At 46.5% G+C, this 22631-nt stretch overlaps 1 protein-coding gene across 6 annotated transcripts in view; it reads left to right on the forward strand.

Moving 5' to 3' along the window:
• sgk3 (serum/glucocorticoid regulated kinase family member 3) overlaps nucleotides 1–22631 on the forward strand; it is a 189854-nt gene that overhangs the window by 131861 nt on the left and 35362 nt on the right. For all 6 annotated transcript variants that reach the window (XM_038809514.1, XM_038809512.1, XM_038809513.1 and 3 more), the window contains 8 exons: nucleotides 1487–1562; nucleotides 5429–5516; nucleotides 5622–5671; nucleotides 5917–5974; nucleotides 8332–8415; nucleotides 8509–8640; nucleotides 11010–11122; nucleotides 20242–20278. In XM_038809514.1, coding sequence (XP_038665442.1) covers nucleotides 1487–1562; nucleotides 5429–5516; nucleotides 5622–5671; nucleotides 5917–5974; nucleotides 8332–8415; nucleotides 8509–8640; nucleotides 11010–11122; nucleotides 20242–20278 — 638 coding nt within the window. The remainder of the gene's footprint in view (nucleotides 1–1486; nucleotides 1563–5428; nucleotides 5517–5621; nucleotides 5672–5916; nucleotides 5975–8331; nucleotides 8416–8508; nucleotides 8641–11009; nucleotides 11123–20241; nucleotides 20279–22631) is intronic.

Consider the following 22631-nt stretch of genomic DNA (forward strand, 5'->3'; position numbering starts at 1 on the left):
GCCGCCGTTTTTTTACGGCCGGCAGCGATTCACAGCTGTTCGATGGGCCGAAGTCCCAGCCCTTTACGCTGTTTTTACGAACGGCAAACAGACCTGGTCTGGCCATTCGTAAAAACGGCGGGAACAACTCGCTTTTTATAACCATGGCACCGATTGGCACGGCAGTACCACGGCCGTGCCAAGGGTGCCATGGGCCCTCGATCGGTGGGCACCGATCGTGGGCAGCGGGCCCGATGCCCGCGCACTATTTGTCCTTCCGCCGCCCCGCAGTATCCATTCGCGGGGCGGCTGAGGGGCATCCCGGCCCGCGCATGCGTGGGTTTCGCGCAAATACGCGATGACGTCATCCGCGCATGCGCGGATTGGAGTCTTCCAATCTGCGCGTGCGCGGCTGACGTCATATGACGCGTCAGCCGGCGCTAACTCCGGCAAGCGGGCTTAACGAAATTCGTTAAGCTCGTGATGCCGGAGCTTGCGGCGTCGGGCTGCTAGCCCCGACCGGGGACCAGAATCGGTTCCCGGTCGGGAAGGGGCGCGCTGGCGTCAAACCCACCCGGGTTTGACGCCAGCCTTACGATTTCTCCCGTTTTGGGAGAATCGCGCCCCTTGCGTCTGACCATATCCAGGATCCAACTTTTTTTGAAGTTCAAAAGTCTTCTTCAAGTGTAAAAATTGCATGGCTTCTTCTTATTGTCCTTTCAGAAGGCCTAAATGGAACTAGTGCAAAGTACTAAAATACAGAGAGTACTCCGTGGGTCCCTACTTGAGCACTATTGCCTCCACATCAGTCTCTGTGCCTTAAGTTTGCTTAATTTTGGTGTGGTTTTATTCTTTGTACTTTAGCCTCCACATGCAAAACTCCGATATGTGGGAACTAAACGAATGACAAACAACACTCTTAATGTCTGCATTTAGTAAGTTCTACAACAGCTAAATGCGCCGCTTTTGTATGCAGTCAGAATGGTAAATTTGCATCTTAATGGAACGGTAGCACAATAGTTAACACTGTTGCTTCACAACGCCAGGGACCTCCGTGTCTGCGTGGGATTCCTCCATGTGCTCCGGCTCCTCCCACAAGTCCCGAAAGACGTGCTGTTAGGCGATTGGACATTCTGAATTCTCCCTGCGTACCCGAACAGGCGCCGGAGTGTAGCGACTAGGGGATTTTCACAGTTACTTCATTGCAGTGTTAATGTAAGCCTACTTGTGACACCAATAAACCTTACTGTTATTATTATAAATAAAATGATTGAAGCCATATGTGCTCCTCAAGTTCAGTTCCACATTTTGTGTGTTGCTGTCTCAGCAGTTGGTATCCTGTAATCTCTGTCTGGGCATATTGTAATTGAGGGAATCTCAAATGGATATTACTTGGAAAATGCTTTGTAGTTTTCTAATTAATAGCGCGAGTTATGTAGTGCTTATCCATATTTGATCAGGAGTGTGAGGATAAAACTTCTTTCAACTTGTATTCTTTTCTTAACAGCATTTATTAAACAAAGAAGAGCAGGATTGAATGAATTCATTCAGAAACTAGTATCACATCCATCATTAAGTCAACAGTAAGTTTCATGTCATTTGTTCCATAAAATGGTGTCTGCCTTCATTTAAATTTATGTATTGTGTATTAAATGTGTTAGATGTGTTTGTTACTTGCAGCTAAAGAAGCTTCCTGAATTAAGTCCAGCGAAATAACTATGTATTTTTTATATTTGTTTTTCAAATTCATTCTTGGCACGTAAACGTTCCTGGAAAAGCCCAAATTTATTGCTCATGAGCAGGTGGTGGTGAACCATGACAAATGAATGACTTGCTTGGCCGTTTCAGAGGACAGTTTAAAAAATCAATCACATTGGTGTGGGTCTGGAGTCACAAGTGGACAGGATTAATGTTAGATTGCTGAATGAGTTTTTACAACAATCCATAGTTTCATGATCTTTATTAATGAGTGTAGCTTTTCAAATTTCTGATTTATTAATTAATTGAATTCCTTAGGCTGCCCTGGTGGAACTCTTCAAAGCTTTAGCCCAGACCTCCTGGATTACGAGTGCAGTAACATAACCATTATGCCACCATCCCTATTTCTTCTAAATGCTATTTCTGTAATTCTATTTTTCAAAGCTGGAGGATAGCTGATGTGAAAAATATGTATGATTTTGCAGCATTTTGGTTTTGCAATTTGTTGAATCAAAGAATGATCAGATTCAGGTCGGGATAGGCTGTGGAAAGTGGAACTCCGAGGGCTAGATTAAGCCCCCAAAAGTGGTTGCAAAGATTGGGATGCATGGATGGCCCATCTCTGTTTATTGTAATGCAGGCAGTACTCAACTTCATGCTTTCCACTGATTTAACAGATTTCACCATCCAGCTTGCACTAAGTAAGGTGTTAATTTGGCTGGACCGAGCAGCAAGAGACCAGTATCACTAGTTAAAGCTAGCCTGCACTGTTGTGGTGTGCTGTCATAAAAGACGTTTATCTGACCTGGGAAACATTTTTAAAAAAATGTATAACATGGGAGATAACAGGCTCCAAGGTTTTCAGATGCTGCTCTGCAGGTCTTTCAAACAAAGAAAGCTGTTCTGTAATCATTCACAATGAATTTACAGCACAGCAGCAGTTCATTCAGTCTGGCTGGTGCTTGATTGTGTTTATTTTCACATGAGCCGCCTCCTCCACTACTTCCTCTCTCCTTATCAGCATATCCTACTGTTCCTTCCTCTCTCATCTGTTCATCTGGCTTCCCCTAAGCTTACCTATGCTACTTTCCTCAGCCACTTCACATTATAATGAGGTTCACATTCTCACCCTCTCTAAGTGAAGAATTCCCTATTAGATTTATTATTGACTATCTTGTATTTATGAACCCTCGTTCTGGCCTCCCCCAGAAGTGGAAATGTCTTCTCTGTATCTGCCTTGACAAACACTTGCATAATTTAAAAAAAAATTAGAGTATCCAATTCATTTTTTCCAATTAAGGGGAAATTTAGTGTGGCCAATCCACCTACCTTACACATCCTTTGGGTTCTGGGGGCCAAACCCACGCAAAAACGGGGAGAATGTGCAAACTCCACACAGATAGTGACCCAGAGCCGGGATCGAACCTAGGACCTCAGGGCTATGAGGCAACCGTGTTAACCACTTCTGCCACCGTGCAGCCCTCATTTGCATAATTTTAAAGACCTCTGTCAGATTACCCTTCAGCCTTCGCTTTTCTAAAGAAAAGATCCTTCCATATTTGGTCTTTGATGTAAAGTGATAACTTCTCTGTTTTAGTATCATCTTGAGGGAGAATAGACAGTAATTCAAGACAGAATGGAGTAGCTTTGAAGGGGCAGGAGGCCAGTACTAGGAGGCATGTTTCGAGAACCTTATTGCAGTGCCGTAAGAAGTTAAGTGACCTCATGCAAATGGTCGAGGTTAGTAAATAAGTATCTAGAAGCCATATCCTACCAACTGTACCACTCGCCTCAGACATTGATCAATTTACCACACCCTATCACTCCCCTCCAACAATTTTTACCCCTCATGACTCAACTAATATTTAAATACTCCATTACATCCATTCAAACTTTGCACTGCTGCAAGTCCAAACCCACATCTGTCCATTTGTCGACATTATCAGGTATTCAGTGTTGAGAGCCTCAGCATCAAACATACTGCATGTTGACCGTTGACATGCATCCCTCTCTTGCAAGACAAGATGCAGAAACAGCAGGTGCTAACCATTAGGAAGCATGCATGCATATGTCCAAACCCCCATAGAGAAGTCATGCTCGTTATCATTGAAGCATCTATTGCTGAGGCCATGGCAGTATCCTCCTACCTATTCCTCCTCCTCACTCCTTCTCATCACAGAATCTCTTTGATGGTGTAAGTTTGCACTGCTTTCTCCCTTCCCTCACCACACCCTTTTCTATTCAGAGGCCAATAAAATGCAACCTGACTGTGTACTGGCGAAATAACCAGAAAACCGTGACAATGGAGAAAACCATCACTCAGTCACACTTTCATGGCAACCAGCACCACAAATACTGACACTGCCCATAATTTTTGAGGATAGCATAGAGGCAAGATGTGCATACTGAGCATGAGCCAAGGCAAGGGGCAAATATTGTAGCTCACTGGAAACTGGGTTTCATATTTAGGTTGTGGGGATGAGACCCACGCAGACACGGGGGAAAATGTGCAAACTCAACACTGACAATGGCCCATGGCCAGGATCGAACCCAGGTCCTTGGCATTGTAAGGCTGCAGTGCTAACCACTGAGCCACTGGGCAAAATTCTCAGACCCCCAGCAGGGTCGGAGAATCGCCTGGGGCCGCCGAAAATCCCACCCCTGCCGTGGCAGAGAATCTCCGCCACCCGGGAATTGGCGGGGGCGGGAATCACGCCCCGCCGATCGGCGTGACGTCCGCGCCAATCGGCGAGGCCCCTGCGGCGATTCTCTGGCCCGTGATGGGCCGAAGTCCCGCCGCTGGGAGGTCTCTCCCGCCGCCGAGATTTGAACCACCTCTGGTGGCAGCGGGGTCCTAGGGGGGGCGCGGGGCGATCGGACCCCGGGGGGTGCCCCCACAGAGGCCAGGCCCACGATCGGGGCCCCCCGATCCGCGGGCGGGCCAGTGCCGTGGGGGCACTCTTTCTCCTCCTCCGCCGCCATGACGGAAGCGGAAGAGAATCCCCCAGCGCGCATGCACCGTTGGTGCCGTCAGCGGCAGCTGACGCTGACGTCACCACCGGCGCATGCGCGAACCGGCGAAGGCCTTTTGGCCAGCCGTGGCGTTGGGCTTGAAAGGCCGCTGATGCCGGTTTTGGCGCCAGTCGTCGTGGTGCCAACCTCTCCGGAGTGGGCGTAGCCCCCAAAGGTGCGGAGAATTCCGCACCTTTGGGGAGGCCCAACGCCAGAGTGGTTGGCGCCACTACCCTACGCCGGGACCCCCCGTCCCGCCGGGGAGGGGAGAATGCCGCCCACTATGTCTCCCCAGGATGATAAAATTCTTGGTGCATGGCCTTCATTGTATGCATGTTGCACAAGCGTGCATAGGTTGCACACTAGAGTTACTACATTGGTGGATATCCCAGAAGCCACCCTTTGGTTTGCCATTATGGCTCAAATGTGAATGTCAGTTTACAGTCACAGACTGAAGGCATCATCATGACCATCAACAAGATAATGTGTATTGACCTGAATGGCATTATGACTTTGGTCACATTCCATCTGGATATCCAGGGAGTGGAATCACTTAGCTTATGTGTGTTGAGGACCATGAGCTGTTGCAGGTCTTTTTGAAAGTTCCAGTACCATGTCAGCATGGTCTTTTACATTTTATGAACAATTTTATATTTACATTTATGTTTTATTGTCCTCATTTCTTTTGAATAGTGAAGCCTGTTGCTATTGGAAAAACATGATTCTTTGTTTTCTTTAGCTTTGAAGTTCGAGCATTTCTTCAAATGGACAACCCAAAGAATCAGTCAGATCCATCCGAAGATGAAAATGAAAAGCCTGGTCATGTGGTACTGTGCACAGTTAAATTATTTAGTTTTGAAATGCATTTACTGTGTCAGAAACTGGCCATCTTTTATCATGCTTACACCACAGATCATTTTTTCCCCTCACAGCAACACTCTACCTCTGAAAGCATTTATCTTGGTGCCTCAGGAAATCCCCAGTGAGTATTTTATAGTTCTGATTATTTATTTTGATGTTTGGTTGTAATAAAAACTTAAATCACCTTGGAATTTAAAAATAACAATAGTGTCATCTGGTTAAGTTGTCAAATTTTATATTACACAAAATTACGATTTAATGTTTCATGACTCAAATCTGAATGCCACAAAATTAAGATTTCATGTTTTGCATATTTTAACCCACACTATTTCACCTTACTTTAATGGGATTGGTATTTTATTTCAGGGCTCAGCCAACCGACTTTGCATTCCTGAAGCTAATTGGCAAAGGAAGCTTTGGCAAGGTAAGATTTTTAATATTCCACTTCTTGCTTATGTTGATACGTTAGCTGATTTTGCTTCAACATTTCACAGGTTCATGTGCCACCCAATATTTGTCCAGTAAAAGATGGTCCTTGTAGATCACATTGTTACAAGCAAACAGGACATCTTTTCTCTGTCCATAAGCTGAAGGTGTTTTCAATTATTTTTAAAGAATGCTGTGGTGTGTTTTCCCAAACCGTCTGTTTGCGTGATCCAATTTTCTAATAACTCGTGTTATGATTAACACTAGGCTAGTTTATTTAACAATCAAAACCTAGGCAAGGAGTGTTTTTGGGGGGGGGGGGGGGGGTGCACAAAGAAGGGTTTTACAACCAACAGATAGTAACAGTAGAAGAATCACAGAAATGAATACTGGTTTAAGTGATTGCCAGAGTCTGAGATGTTTTTTTGTGGTGTAGTTCAATCCCTATGAGTTTATGATTGGAGAAAGCAATGCAAAGAAAATCTTGAAATTAATAACACTGCTACATTCTGTGCTTAAATCACTTGGCAGGCATTGATCAGAGACTCTTAAAATCAAGTAGGCTTTGAGAAGTTGAGATGGTAACTCATGTTTCCTTAGCCAGGCTGCTGGAGTCCTTTCAAGTTGGTGTTAAAGCAACAGTCTGAGGATTTCTGAATTCTCAAAGGAATATTGATATTTCAAAATGGTTAAGAGTCATGTGACCTTCATAATGATTTCAAAGAGTGTTTGTTCAGTGTCCGGAACTGCCGTTGATTCAGGACTGAAAATGGCCCAGCCATTGGCTGCTGAAAGAGTTTCATATTGAGGTTCTCGTTACAAGAAGCCATTGTCTCAGCAGATCCCCTGATTCCGCTCAAGGGGCAAACTCATCAAGATGCAAATGACATCCATTGTCCCCTTTTGAGAGTGACTTGGATGGTCCCAGGTGTGAGATGAATGCTTTTTTTGATATTTTTTAAATTTTCCTTTTCCACGTTTTCTCCCAATTTTACACCCAACAATAAACAATAATCAGTAACGAATGTAATGTCAATCCCCATATCAATAACAACGATCCCATCCTCCCCAGAAAACCCCAGACATTGGCCCGCATGTTAACATAAACAAATGACAAAAAGGAATCCGGAATCACCCATAGTCACCATTAACACATACAGTCCCCCTACCCCCAACCCTCCCGGCCCCCAACCCTCCTAATGTTCGATGTGATCCAGTTCTCGAAAGTGCATAATGAATAACGTCCATGAATTGTAGAACCCCTCCATCCTTCCTCTCAGTTCAAATTTGACCTTTTCAAGCGTTAAGAATTCCAGCAGGTCCCCCCACCATGCCAGGGCTCAGGGTGGAGAGGTTGATCTCTACCCTAACAGAATCCACCTTGGGCGATCAACGAGGCGAAGGCAACTACATCTGCCTCCGCACCCGTTTCCAATCCCGGCTGGTCCAACACCCCGAATATGGCCTCCCGAGGTATTCAGTTTCATGTGCACCACTTTAGAGATTACCCTAAACACCTCCTTCAAGTAATCCTCCAGCTTTGGACAGGACCAAAACATATGAACGTGGTTTGCGGGACCTCCCCCGCAACGTTTACACATATCTCTACCCCTTCAAAGAGCTGGCTCATCCTCGCCCTTGTAAGGTGCGCTCTGTACACCACCTTCAGCTGTACACCACCTTCAGCTGTACACCACCTTCAGCTGTACACCACCTTCAGCTGTATCAGCCCCAACCTCGCACATGAGGTGGAGGGAGTGTGAGATGAGTGTTAACAACTCTGTGAGCGGAATGCCTTTTGACCTGCAAGTCCCCTGGTTTAGTGGTTACAAGGGGTTTGTATAATGAAGTGTGAAATTCCACAGGCTGAAAAGGCAGCATGGTGGTACAGTGGTTAGCATTGCTGCCTCACAGCGCTAGGACCTCTGGTTCAATTCTGGCCTTGGATAACTGGAGTTGCACGTTCGCCCAGTGTCTCTGTGGGTTTCCTCCAGGAGCTCCAGTTTCGTCCCATAGTCCAAAGATGCGTAGGTTAGGTTATGGGGATGGGGTTGGGAGTGTTCCCAGAGTGTTTTCTTTTGGAGGGTAGGTGCAGACTTGATGGGCCGAATGGCCTCCTTCTGTACTGTAGCAATTCTTCTGTACTGTAGAGATTCTTTGAGAGAGGAATTTTTTTGTTCTTGTAACTGCTGTTGGTTGTTTCCAGAAAAAAAGGTTAATTCCTGTGCAGCCCCCTTTTGGTTAATCAAGTCCACTTTAAAAATGGCAAAATGCAATTAAGTTTTTGATATATACCATCTAAATTTATTTTCATGTCTTATTGACCTAACAGTTGCTATAAAATTATTTTGTTAGGTTCTACTCGCGAAACATAAAATTGATGGGAAATTTTATGCAATCAAAGTCTTGCATAAGAAAGTAATCCTAAAGAAAAAAGAGGTGACAATAAAACTTTCATTTATTGCCAGTTTTTTTTGGTAGTTTCTCGATTTGTGTATGAATTTCAGATATGAAAATATTTTTTCAATGCAGCAAAAGCACATTATGGCTGAGCGAAATGTATTGTTGAAAAATGCGAAACATCCCTTCCTGGTTGGGCTTCATTATTCATTCCAAACCACAGACAAGCTCTACTTTGTTCTGGATTTTATTAATGGTGGAGAGGTTAGTATTGGTATTTGAACTGGTCGACCAAACAGGTAACACTGAATTTGTGATCTGCTTTGCCCACTAAGAGAAACATTTTAGTATGTTTAAGACTGTAGAAAATGTTAAAATGAAATGACAAATACAGAACTACTAAATGGCTACTTTTTGGTAACTATATGTAATATAATAATACGTCCTGTTTATTTTGATTTTTCTCTTTTATGTTTTCTTTTCCCTCCTCTTAACCTGAGGTATGTACCTAATCTGTGGTATGTAGCATTAGTGTAGGTAATCTGTTTCAAACTCTGCACTAGTGTTATATTAAGAATGCGAAAACAAAATATGCAGTTCCTTATAATTGGTCCATTCACTTGTAAGGAAACAGCTAGCCTCAGTTTATTAACATCTCCATTTCCCGACCAACATTTGAGACTGAAACTCCTTTCACCCAAAAATGAAAAGTTAATTCCCATGGTCGAGCACATTATGTTCTGACATTAATCTCTCATCTTCCATCCTTAAGTTTTGAGCTTCGTAGTCTTGCCTATTTCTGTAATTTGCTCCAAACCTCAGTGCAACTATGTTGCTTCAGTTTGGCTACTGCTTCACCACACCAGCTGTAGCTATGTCTTTGGCTTTCCAGCTCCAAACCTATGGAATGCTGTCCTGCAGCCTTTGCACCTCTCTATCTCTTTCACCTACTTGAAAATTGCTGTTTGCTACCTACATTTTTGACCACCAATGCTAATATATTCTGCTTTGACGCTGTGTTTCAATCCCAGTTGATGCTATAACTGGACGGGAAGACCCCAGCATGGAACCCTGGCTTAAAAGACCATAACTTTTACTTTTGTTTTATAAAACGTGGAGGAACAGTGTTACAAGACCGCTAATTAGTTTTAACAAGAAAAAAACATTTATTAAACATGAAAATATTGGATTATAATCCATTACTCTCTTACTCCCACTTTAGTTTAACAATTAAGCAAAGATTTTAGGATTTACATGAATTACAAAGTACACTTTGATCTACCATGGTCTCATTAACACACTCCCTTTTGAGCACAGAAGATGACTGCGATAAGACATACTCCACACTGAACCCAAGTGAATGTCTGTGGATTTCTCCTCACAATTCCCCCCAGATGCTTCTTATTCTGTGAGCTACCTTGTCTCACTGACCGACGGCTTCCACACGAATGATTTAAAGTTCCGCTTTCAAAATTCACACTTTGAAATCATCTTTTAAATTTATGTTTTCCCTTTGCTGCTTCCATCAAGGTTTTGCTGTCCGTGCACAATAGAAACTCAGTTGGAACTAAAGCAATATCCACACGTTAACACCTTGTCTTGCAAGAACCTAACTATAGGTTTTACCCTTGCAGGCACAGAAATGTTAAATTAAACCCACTATATTAAAAAAAACTATACTTTATTCTAATGTTTACCAATACAAATATAAATCCCTTAAAACTACCTTTATTTTCACAACACCGGTGTCAATTTTGTGCTTCAAAGGAGTGTTATGAACCCTGTAGAGATCAATTACTTAAATAAGAGATTTAATTCTCAATGACCGACTGAAAGGATTACACTCAAAGGTTTACTGGACTAAAGCAACATACTAAACATCATTTAAGGGCAACTAATACTCTAAACTACTTAATAACAGTGACTATCAAAATGCAAAGAAGTTCCAAACCAACTACCAGTAGTAAAACTTGCTCTGGTGATTCTCATCATCCCTGATCACGTTGGGCAAATATTCCAGATTACTTGGACTGCAATGGGATGCATCTCTTCACCAGAAACCATCTTTTCTCCCACATTCTGCTTCATAGTCCACAAAAAAGACACAAGTCCGCTATTACCACAACAGCTGCAATCCTTTGTCACTCTACCTTTTTCTGTCTGAAATCTTAGCGACATAAAGTTTGCTCTTGCCTTTGTTTCCAGTGTGATCATTTTACACCTTGCTTGGTCTCCCAACCACCATGGTAACCAACGCACCTGACCTGTTACCGAGCAGAATCCTAACTGATTACATGACCTTCTGTCCTCTACTTCATCCTTGAATTAAAGAAAGTAATTAAACATAATTATCTTTTAAAACCTCACACTCCTAACACATTATAGGCTGTTTTACTACTAAATAGAAGGCATATTATATTGCAAGTTGGTACAATTTTGCTGTTACTAATATTTACAAGAAACTTTCCTTCCCCCTATATATGCCATAATTATTCTGTCTGATTCGAAACGGCAGCCCATAATACTAACAAGCTTAAAATAGGAATGATTCCTCTTAATTCATGGGTAACATGGAAAGTCTATGCTGTATTTGATCATCATGAGTTAATGTACTTATCCTGAACTATTTTCAGTTGTTTTTCCATCTACAAAGGGAACGTTGCTTCCCAGAAGACAGAGCCAGATTTTATGCTGCAGAAATGGCCAGTGCACTGGGATATTTGCATTCACTCAACATTGTTTACAGGTATTCTATTGTTCTAAATTTAATGTAAATCTGTACAGTCTATTATAAATAGATACATCTTCAATACTAGCTATTGTACATTGTACAATATAATTTGAATTTTATGATATAATGTATATCTATGTATAATAAAGGTAAGGTAAAGCAGTCATAGTCCCAGATGACCATAGACTGCTTTTCCCTTTGAGGGGGAGAGCTGACGTGGTGATTTAACCTGAGGATCGCCGCACTTCAGGCGAGGGGCAAGGTTGAGAAGGTGGGCCTTCGTGAATAACCTTGTGGCTGGCCTTCTCTTCATCACAAACCAGTTGTCTAGCCAAGTGAGCTAAACTGGCCCCCACTATGTATATTGGTACAGTGATGACAAGCCAGAGAAGGAGGGAAATGGAATCTCCAGGCTTAAGTATTTTAATCACATTCAGCAAATTGAAAGTGGGAATGCAAGGCACAGTGGTTAGCACTGTTGTCTCTCAGCAACAGGGACCCGGGTTCAATTCCGCCCTTGGGTAACTGTCTGTGTGGAGTTTGCACTTTCTCCCTGTGTCTGCCTGGGTTTCCTCCCTGTGCTCCGGTTTCCTCCCACAGTCCAAAGATGTGCAGTTTAGGTGGATTGGCCATGCTAAATTGCCCCTTGGTGTCCAAATGGTCAGGTGGGTTACTGGGTTACGGAGATAGGGTGGAGGTGTGCGCTTAAGTAGGGTGCTCTTTCCAAGGGTTGGTGCAGACTCGATGGGCCAAATGGCCTCTTTCGGCACTGTAAATTCTATGATTTACATGGCTTTTTTGGATGTGCATCAAAGGCAAGTGGAGCATATTCCATCATATTCTTGATTTTGTCTTGTATGTGGGTGGAGAGAAGTAGGGAAGTTGAAGTAAGCCACACATTAGACCAGTGTTTTTCAAACTTTTTTTTCCCGGAAACCACTTTTACCAACTGGCCAACTTTGGTGACCCATGCCGGCCGACCTTGGCGACGCCATTATTGTTTACCTTTAATGCGGCAGGTGAGCCTGTTTGGTCCTCATGATGTTGCATTTTTGCTTTGGACTTCAGCTGACGATTTAATTTTTCGCTGTATCCTTTGAAATAAACCAAGAGGTTTGTCCTCAAACTCGCCATGCTTAGTCTTCAAATGCCTTTGAAGATTTCAGGGTTTTAAACTTTCATTTGCCAGTACTTCTCTGAATATAACCCACGTGGACTTTGCATTCTTAAAGCCACCCCTCAAGAAATCATTTGTATACTGCTTTGTTCCCGATTTCAGTTTCTTAATGAGTTGTTCACCATAGACTCTGGGGCTCTGTATACAGCTCACACGAGCATTGCTTTGTCCTGCCATGGACTCTCCTGTGGAGCTATCTCCAGCAGATTGAGTTGAGATCCTGGCCTGTTTGTGTCTCTGGACCTCTCTTGCTTGTTACAAAAGTATCCATCTTCAGTTCTTCGCACAATCCTGTTGCCAGCTTGCTGGCAGCTACAAAATGAAGGAATCTCTCCACGGACGTACAGGGCGCGTAGCGTCAGTGTACTTGCCGGCCGCGTGATCTTCTCCCTGCTGCTGCCTCTGGAGGAAAGACTCCATCATTTATATTTAAAGGCCATCGAGGCTGGCATTTATTTCCAAAACCTGATTTTTGCAAGTTTATGACTTTTTACTACTGAAATTCAAATAATTTCAGTTGAACATGCGCTTCCATACATTGACACACATACTTTGTTTCAAATATGTTCCTATTTCTTTAGAAATTGAAATAAGTATAGAAAGAAGTACAATCATGTTTCTACTTTTACAAACAATGGCTTCAGACAAGATTAAATAACTTGCCAAACATATGCAATGTCATAATATTTCTTACTGGTTCCACTGCATTGCATCATCTCCTTCTCCATTTTCACCAAAAGCACTTCCTTCCTGGTTTCCAGAGAGTGGCGAGACAAAGTGATGATTGTGTAGGTTTCTTCCACTGTTGGCTTATGTCCGCTGTATTGACTGGCCTCATTTGATAGGTATTCCTTGCCGACAAACTTGGCCTGGCTTCCCCCTCACTGTCTAGTAGCTGCATCCATCCCAGTCACAGACTGCTGACAACTTCCCGACCAGTTCTTTATGTTGTGGGAGTAGAAGCGGTCATTGTGCTGATCAATGAACAGCTTGACCACAGAGCTGCAGGTTGCATACTGCCGATCGGTGGCGGGGAAGAACCGAGCAGCGCGCAGAGGGTGAGCGCCAGATCGGAACTCCAAGCTGGGGTCACCACTGATAGTATTGCGTGGTCACCCTGTGGTGATCCACTGTGAAACTGTGTACCTGTATTAGGTGATGTACAGTAGTACCTATACTACAGGTTCGCCGGTAGCCCCTGCCGGCTAGCTCCGCCCACAAGGAGCCATATAAATATGCATGACTTCTCCTGATCAGCCATTCTATCAGCTGCAGTCAGAGGCCACACATCTGACTGTAATAAAGCCTCTGTTGTACCAATCCGAGTCTTTAGTACAATTGATAGTGCATCAATTTATTACAGTCACATTTTATGCATTATGGACATCAGGGTCAAACCAGATCGCTTGCAGTTGGATCCGCAGTCGCCAAATGCCAGAAAGGACATTAATCACTGGCTGGCTTGCTTTGAGGCCTATATCAACTCAGCGACCCCGCGCCGACGGAAGCTCAGAAGATCCAAGTGCTTTACTCCAGGTTGAGCTCCAGCGTGTTCACGCTGATACAGGATGCCCCGACTTACGCAGGCGCCATTGTCCTCCTTAAAGAGAACTACGTTCTGAAGACAAATGCTCTAATCGCAAGGCACGTACTCGCCACTCGCGTACAACTACCTGGTGAGTTGATTGAAGACTTCTGGCGAGCCCTTATCCCTCTCGTACGGGACTGTGACTGTCAGACCGTCACGGCCACGGAACATTCCAATCTCCTCATGCGTGATGCATTCGTGACGGGGTTTGCGTCGGACCCCATCCGACAACGACTGCTGGAAGGGGCCAGCGCGACCTAGCGGAGTCGAAAGCCTTAGCGCTCTCCATGACGGTCGCTTCTCGTAATGTCCAGTCCTACCCCGCTCGCCGCGCGGCCCACCCATCCTACACCTCGTGGACCCCGCAAACGTCCCCCCCACCTGGGACCACTCCTCAATATGCCTGCGCTGCCTGCCACACCGCGCACTCTGGGGGTCCCCGCTGCTACTTCTGCGGCCAACAGAAGCACCCCCACCAGCGCTGCCCAGGCCGCGCCGCCACCTGCAAATCCTGTGGCAAGAAAGGCCACTTTGCGGCGGTGTGCCAGGCCCGCGCAGTTGCCGCTATCGCGCCCGAATTCGCTCCCTTCCCTCAGCCGATGGCACAATGGGCGCCGCCATCTTCTGCTCCCGGGGCCACATGCGACCAGTGGGTGCCGCCATCTTCTCCCCCCAGGTCCACGTGCGGCCTGTGGGTGCCGCCATCTTGTCCCACCCCCACAATGTGCGCACCATGGGCGCCGCCATCTTGCCCCGTGCCCGCAGCGTGCGCTCCATGGACGCCGCCATCTTGCCCCGCCGCTACAACATGCGCTGCATGGGCGCCGTCATCTTCTCCCCCACAGGTCCTCCGGACGTCGCCATCGCCGCCATTTTGTCTCCCCCTCGGGATTGGAACGCTGGACCCGGGTCGCTGTCGCTCCTCATCTGACTCCTCGGACGACCACCCGCTGCTTGCCTCCATGACGCTGGACCAGTCCCGTCCTCACAACCTGGCTACTGCTTCGACGACAGTGTTAATCAAAGGCCACGTGACCTCCTGCATACTGGACTCCGGGAGCACCGACAGCTTCATCCACCCGGACACGGTAAGGCGCTGCTCCCTCGCGGTCCATCCCGCCAATCAACGGATCTCCTTGGCCTCCGGATCCCACTCTGTCCCGATCCGAAGTTTCTGTGTGGTCAACCTCACCATCCAAGGCGTTGAATTCAGCGGTTTCCACCTATACGTTCTCCCCAATCTCTGTGCTACACTGTTGCTGGGTCTGGATTTTCAATGTAACCTCCAGAATCTCACCCTCAAATTCGGCGGGCCCCTACCTCCACTCACCGTTTGCGGCATCACGACCCTCAAGGTTGACCCTCCCTCCCTCTTTGCCAATCTGACTGTGGATTGCAAGCCCGTCGCCACCAGGAGAAGACGGTACAGCGCCCAGGACAAGACCTTCATCAGGTCCGAGGTCCAGCGGCTGCTTCGGGAGGGTATTATCGAGGCCAGTAATAGCCCCTGGAGAGCCCAAGTGGTAGTGGTTAAAACTGGGGAGAAACACGGGATGGTCGTGGACTACAGCCAGACCATCAATCGGTACACACAGCTCGATGTGTACCCCCTCCCTCGCATATCTGATATGGTCAATCAAATTGCACAGTACCGGGTCTTCTCAACGATTGATCTTAAATCCACCTACCACCAGCTCCCCATCCGCAAATCGGACCGTCCATACACTGCCTTCGAGGCGGAAGGTCGCCTCTATCAATTTCTTCGGGTTCTCTTCGACGTCACTAACGGGGTCTCAGTATTCCAAAGAGAAATGGACGGAATGGTTGACCGGTTCGGACTGCGGGCCACGTTTCTGTACCTGGACAACGTCACCATCTGCGGCCATGACCAGCAGGACCACGCCGCCAACCTGGCCACATTTCTCCACACCGCATCTCTCCTCAACCTCACCTACAACAAAGAGAAGTGCGTGTTCAGCACCAACCGCTTAGCCATCCTCGGCTACGTAGTCCAAAACGGACTCCTGGGGCCCGACCCCGACCGCATGCGCCCCCTCATGGAGCTCCCCCTTCCCCACTGCCCCAAGGCCCTCAAACGCTGCCTTGGGTTCTTCTCCTACTACGCCCAGTGGGTCCCAAACTACGCGGACAAGGCCCGCCTACTGATACAGTCCACTCACTTTGCCCTCACGGCCGAGGCACAACATGCTTTCACCCGTATTAGAGCAGACATAGCCAATGCCGGGATGCGTGCACTGCCCTTCTAAGTAGAGAGCGACGCTTCAAATGTCGCCCTTGCAGCCACTCTAAACCAGACAGGCAGACCCGTGGCATTCTTTTCCCGCACCCTCCATGCCTCTGAAATTCGACATTCGTCTGTTGAAAAGGAGGCCCAGGCAATCGTTGAAGCGGTGCGGCACTGGAGGCATTACCTGGCCGGCAGGAGATTCACTTTCCTCACTGACCAGCAGTCGGTAGCCTTCATGTTCAACAACACGCAGTGGGGCAATATCAAAAGTTTATAAAATCTTGAGGTGGAGAATCGAGCTCTCCACCTATAATTACGAGATCTTGTATCGCCCCTGCAAGCTCAACGAGCCTCCAGACGCCCTTTCTCGAGGTACATGTGCCAGCGCACAAATAGGCCAGCTCCGTGCCCTGCACAACAGCCATTGCCACCCGGGGGTCACTCGGTTGTATCACCTCGTCAAAGCCCGCAATCTGCCCTACTCCGTCGAGGAAGTACGGACAGTCACCAGAAACTGCCAGGTCTGTGCGGAGTGCAAGCCGCACTTCTACCGGCCCGACCACGCGCGCCTGGTGAAAGCATCCCGCCCCTTTGAACGCCTCAGCGTGGATTTCAAAGGGCCCCTCCCCTCCACCGACCGCAACACATATATCCTCAGTGTGGTCGATGAATTCTCCAGGTTCCCTTTCGCCATCCCATGCCCGGATATGACGTCTGCCACCGTCATCAAGGCCCTCAACTCCATATTCGCTCTGTTCAGTTTCCCCGACTGCATCCACAGCGACAGCTCATTCATGAGCGATGAGCTGTGTCAGTTCCTGCTCAGCAGGGGTATCCCCTCCAGCAGGCCGACCAGCTACAACCCCCAGGGAAACGGGCAGGTAGAGAGGGAGAACGGGACGGTTTGGAGGGTCGTCCAGCTGGCCCTACGGTCCAGAAACCTCCCAGCCGCTCGCTGGCAGCAGGTCCTCCCGGATGCACTGCACTCCATTTGGTCTCTACTGTGCACTGCCATGAATAACACACCCCATGAACGTGTTTTTACCTTCCCTAGGAAGTCCACATCTGGGGTGTCGCTCCCGACTTGGCTCGCAGCTCCAGGACCGGTTCTACTGCGTAGGCATGTCCGACTCCACCAGGCGGACCCCTTGGTGGACAGGGTGCGCCTGCTCCACGCCAACCCCCAGTATGCCTACGTGGAGTTCCCCGACGGCCACCAGGATACGCTCTCACTCAGGGACCTTGCTCCCTCGGGAGCCGCTCCCACTCCCACACACTTCCCCACCCACGCGCCACCCTCTCCTCCCCCGGCGCTCCCAGCATCAGCCCCACCAGGTCCATCCCTCCTTCCCCTGCCCACGCTAGAGGACGAGGAAGATTTTGGCACGCTCCCGGAGTCATCCAACTATTGGCCAGCGCCAGCACCGACGTCGACGACGCCGACACTGCCTGTACCGACATCGCCACCACTGTTACGTCGCTCCCAGCGAACTGTCAAACCACCGGACAGGCTTAACCTCTGACGGGCACCAGATTACAAGATGGACCCATATATTTTTTTTCTCTCCCCTCTGTAAATAATTCACAATTCTGTATATAGTTTCACGCCACCCCCGCCGGACTCATTTTTAACAGGGGGTAAATGTGGTGATCCACTGTGTAACTGTGTTCCTGTATTAGGGGATGTACAGTAGTACCTATACTATAGGTTCGCCGGTAGCCCCTGCCGGCAAGCTCCGCCCACAAGGAGCCTATAAATATGCATGACTTCTCCTGATCAGCCATTCTACCAGCTGCAGTTACAGGCCACACATATGACTGTAATAAAGCCTCTGTTGTACCAATCCGAGTCTTTAGTACAATTGATAGTGCATCACGCCCATCAGCCCCTGTTCCCACTCACTGCACGCGGTGACCAGCAGACAGCCCAGCCTCGCGCTGCGCCGCCCCGACCCCCTCAAACACTGCAGCCAATCAGGGACTGCCCGTGTCCGGCATTCTCAAAAGCCGGTTGCAGCCATTGGGGTCATCTTCCCTCGATCAGGGACGCCACAATCGATCGCTCCACGACCTTTCCGACACCTACCCACGACCCACCGGCGGGTCACGACCCTGGGTTTGAAAAACCCTGCACTAGACAATATTGTCAAAACTTCCGATGGAGTTCTAATTGAGTCAGATTGCCATTCTGCTCAAAGGTTCTTGCCATGAAATCCAAGCAATCCTATCTTGCCCGACCTTCCAACTTGGGCCGGGCGAGATCTGGACAGTTAGGCTGTCCATCGGGCCCAGTGACAAGGGTTGTAGAGTCTCGGGTATTTAAGCCATGCCCTCTTTTCTTGGCACTAGTTGCCGTAAACCAGGTAAATTTCAAGGTCCTTAGATAATCCTTGAAAAGACAGGGAGAAAGTAAGTATGTGTGATTGTGAGGTGGGGGGGGGGGGGTGTCGAGTCAGGCTGGGGCCTTGGGGTTGAGGGGTTAGGGTTGGCGAGTGCCTTGGAGAGGGGCAAACATTCCCATGGGGATTGGGAGTTCAATTGGAATGGGGGAATTCTGTGGTTTGGGAAGTTCACATTGGGAGGTGTAATCCTTGTGAGGGTGGGGTGGGGAGGGAGGTGGAGGCACGGAACATTCTGGGGTGGTAGGTGGAGGGTGGGATGGGAGTTGGGGAGGGGAGTCCCATGGTTTGTCCAGGTGGTGGGGGTGTCTCCTGCGGAAGCTCATTGTGCGGCTGTACAGTATTTACCCAAAAACTAGAATCAGTTTTAATTATTCGAACTGTTTCTAGGTAACTATTGATGTAACCCAGTCGGAAGCATCAATTTGATGATCTTCCTTTGTAGTAGGTGTCATGATATGCAAACATGCAGCTAATGAACACATAGAATAGGACACGACCAATGAGCAGTTAGGACACTCGGGTGGTATCTCACTATAAAAGGGATGAGGCACTCACACCCCGCCTCTTTCCACAGACCAACATCTACAGAGTGAGACAGGGTGTATCCTCAGCATCAGACCCCAGCACGTGGCTTAGAGCAAGGCTGGTTCAGTTAGACCGAGTTACTACATTTAGATTAGCAGGCAGTCGAACTCATTGAGAACTGTGCTAATAGTTCAATAAAACACATTGAACTCACTTCAAAGCATTGAATTCACTTTTTACTCAAAACTGCATCAAATGGCAGCATGTGTTATTCCAAATTGCATATACACAACAATAGGTATGACTCCAGCCACTGGAGAGTTTACCCCAATTTTACCAGCCTGTTTGGTGCCATAGTCTGTCAAATACTGCATTGGTCTGAAGGCTGTTACTCTCGCCGTAGCTCTGAAATTCTGATTTTATACCATGTTTGAATTAAAGATGTAATTACGTAAGTCTGGAGCTGAGTAATGGTGGTGGAATCCAAACTAAATATTAGTGAGCAAGTTATTGTTGAATATGTGCCGCTTCATAGTGCTTGTTACAGTTACTTGCATCAATTTGCTGGTGATAGAGATTAAGCTAATAAGGTATTATTTGGCTGTGTTGGATTTAGCCTGCTTTTTTTGTGAGCAGAAACAACATTCTGTCTAATTATTTTTGGAGTATGAAAGCAATTTGTTTCAATGCGCAGGCCCTTTTTTGCATCGGGGAGAGTCACCTTAAAGTGTACCTTTTTAGGTTGCTTGACGGGAACATTAGATAGGACAAACCTGAGCAATTTTTCACATTTCCCAGCACCAGCCCATGCATGCCTTTCAGCTTCACAATACACAACCCTCAACATTTTCAAAACTATTGCCACTTGTATTCTGTTTATGTGGATGATCCTCACCTCACCTTGCTAATTTGACTTGGTCCCAGTTCCTGAATGCTTCCTGGAGGGATTGGGGTATTGCACTAGTGATATTTTTAGCGATGATGTTGATGGTGGTGTTGCAGTGGCTGAATGTATATACTTACTGATCTGATTTGTTTGTACCAGAACCAAACTGAGGCTGTTTTCTAAACTTGAAATTTGATTAATCCTGATCTTCTGAACTGCCTATCTCAATTTTCTCATTTCTTATTGCAAAACTAAATGACATGTAGTTTGACTTAATATCAATTTATTTTATTTCTTTTTTGTAATAGGGATTTGAAACCAGAAAATATCCTTTTAGACTCTCAGGTATGCACATGAATTTCTTATTAGTCAAGCAGTTTGATTCTTTAAGAACACTGAAATATGGGCCACAGGTGTAACCTATTAAGTTCCATTTATCTATTTTTGCTTGTTAAATGAACAACAGAACATTAGGAAGGAATAGAGCTAAAATATTAGATACAGCATTTTGCTCAGTTTTAATGTAGATTTAAATGTTTCTTAATAAAAATTACAGATTACTTAGGTCATGTAAACACCAAATCCGATGGTTATTGTTGGTGCAGATGATGCAATGGTGTTGACATGAGTGGTATAACTGAAGGCAATGGCCACAAAATTTAATAAGCCTTGAAAATAAGCTGTAGTATAACCAATGGCTGCTATTTCAGGCAACACTCAAACATTCAGTGCCCCACCCGGCCAATACCCTGGTACCTGTGTGCATGGGTTTCTCACAGTTATTTCCCAGGTGGAAAGCATGTAGACCTTTGTGCCAGTACCATACACTGGTTTCTTGGGGGTTCAAACCTTGAAGATACAAAAGACTCACAGAATGGCTGTTGCCAGAATACTGGCCATTGACCTGCATGATGTGCTGAATGTGGCTTCAACTCAACTGGACGCTGAGGAAGTGTAACCATTCACAGTTGTGGTATATCTCAGAATTTACATGCATAGCCTGTAAAGTGACGTACGGTCAATGCACTTTTCCCCATGAGGAAGCCTTTTATCATGGGGAAAACCATGATCATTTCACCTGCATCTCTTTAGAAAAAGCAAAGGCAATGTTTCCCCCTCTCTTCACGTAGAGAACCTCAGTTACCACCCTTATGTAACAGGAGTCAGGCAACTGCAATTTGTTGGAAATGTCACTGATCCAGTTTGGTAGGCGCCTTGACACACCCCCAGCCTGTGCTAAGCCTGTACTACTTGCAAGAGCTGGCAGATTTCAGTAAGTACTTCCTTAGTAAAACAGAGCTATCATATATGTTTATCTCAGTCTCAGCGAAGATCAAAGGATCTGCCTGAGACTCTGAAACAAAAACAAAAAATACCAGATAATCTCAGCAGATCTGACTGCATCTGTGGAGAGAGAAGGGAGGTAATGTTTCGAGTCTGGATGACTTGGTCAAAAGCTGGAGAGAACTGGACTCCAGTTCTCCCCAGCTTTGACAAAGATTCACGACCCTCTGAGAGGTAAAAATTATTTTCACCTCCATCTTAATGGGGAGACCCCTTGGACACGATCTAACGGAAAGGTTTCCAAGTGTCGTTTGTGGCAAATTGTGCTGGGAGTTTCCCACTGGCTCTGTCAGCGAGTTCCCCACCGCTATCTAATGACACTGTCACTTTTTGGGGCCATGGAGAGTTTCTCACCGGTTTAGCCTATAATTAGAATTATTTACATCACTGGGGAGCTGAGAGATCGGGCTGCCATTTTAGAAGTGTGCCTCGATCTCAAAGTGAGCTTGTGAATCCCCCACATTCCCCATCCATGGCCAGTGTCACCCCCCTCTCCGCACATGTGGGCACTCCCCCACACTCTCAAGTGACCACCCTGCTATGTGGTCCCTGGGGCCCCCTCTTTAGGCCCCAACCTACCAGAGGCCCTTTCTTACCTACCCTGCACCTCCATTCCTTCTTTCTTGGAAATGCCCGCCTCGGGCTCAGGCTCTTGGCAGTGCCACTGCTCCAGCCAGCTTGGCAGTGCCACCTGGGCACCTTGTCTTATTGCACATTACTAGATCGAGTAAATCCTGTTCCCTGGTAGGTGCTAAAATGTGCGATTCTAAGAAACTGTCCTGAATATAGTCTATGAAGTCACTATTCAGGCTAATTTTGCCAATCACATCTGTCCAATCTATATGTAGATTACAATCACCCATGATTATCACAATTCCTTTCTCACAAGCCCTCACAAGGATCGTGGAGTGAGAAACAGAATTAATGTTTTGAGTCCATATTACAGTTCATATGGACTCGACATTAATTCTGACAGGACATTACAAACATTTCGAAGTGGTCGTCACACAAAATGCAATAATATTGAAGTTTTCTAAATACATCATGTTGCACTCTTGAGGTTCTTCAATACAATCAAGGAAACATTACAGACAGTTCAAAATGGTTATTATAAATGGTGCAAAGATATTTACATTGCCTACATGGATCCAGTTGCACTTGAGGTGCTTAAATACAACTGTGGGTGGGAGAGCCCATACTGAAGTGGCTCTGGCTCCTCCTATCACCTGCTCTTCTAAGTAGTGGTTAATGCTTCTAGATCTTCTTTTCGTTTGCTCTTCTATGTTGTGGTTACTGACGATAGATCCTCTTTTCAACTGCTCTGAAGAGAGGATGTTAGTTGGGGAGATGGTGG

Source organism: Scyliorhinus canicula, chromosome 10 (assembly GCF_902713615.1).
Source record: "Scyliorhinus canicula chromosome 10, sScyCan1.1, whole genome shotgun sequence".
Classification (NCBI taxonomy): Eukaryota; Metazoa; Chordata; class Chondrichthyes; order Carcharhiniformes; family Scyliorhinidae; genus Scyliorhinus; species Scyliorhinus canicula.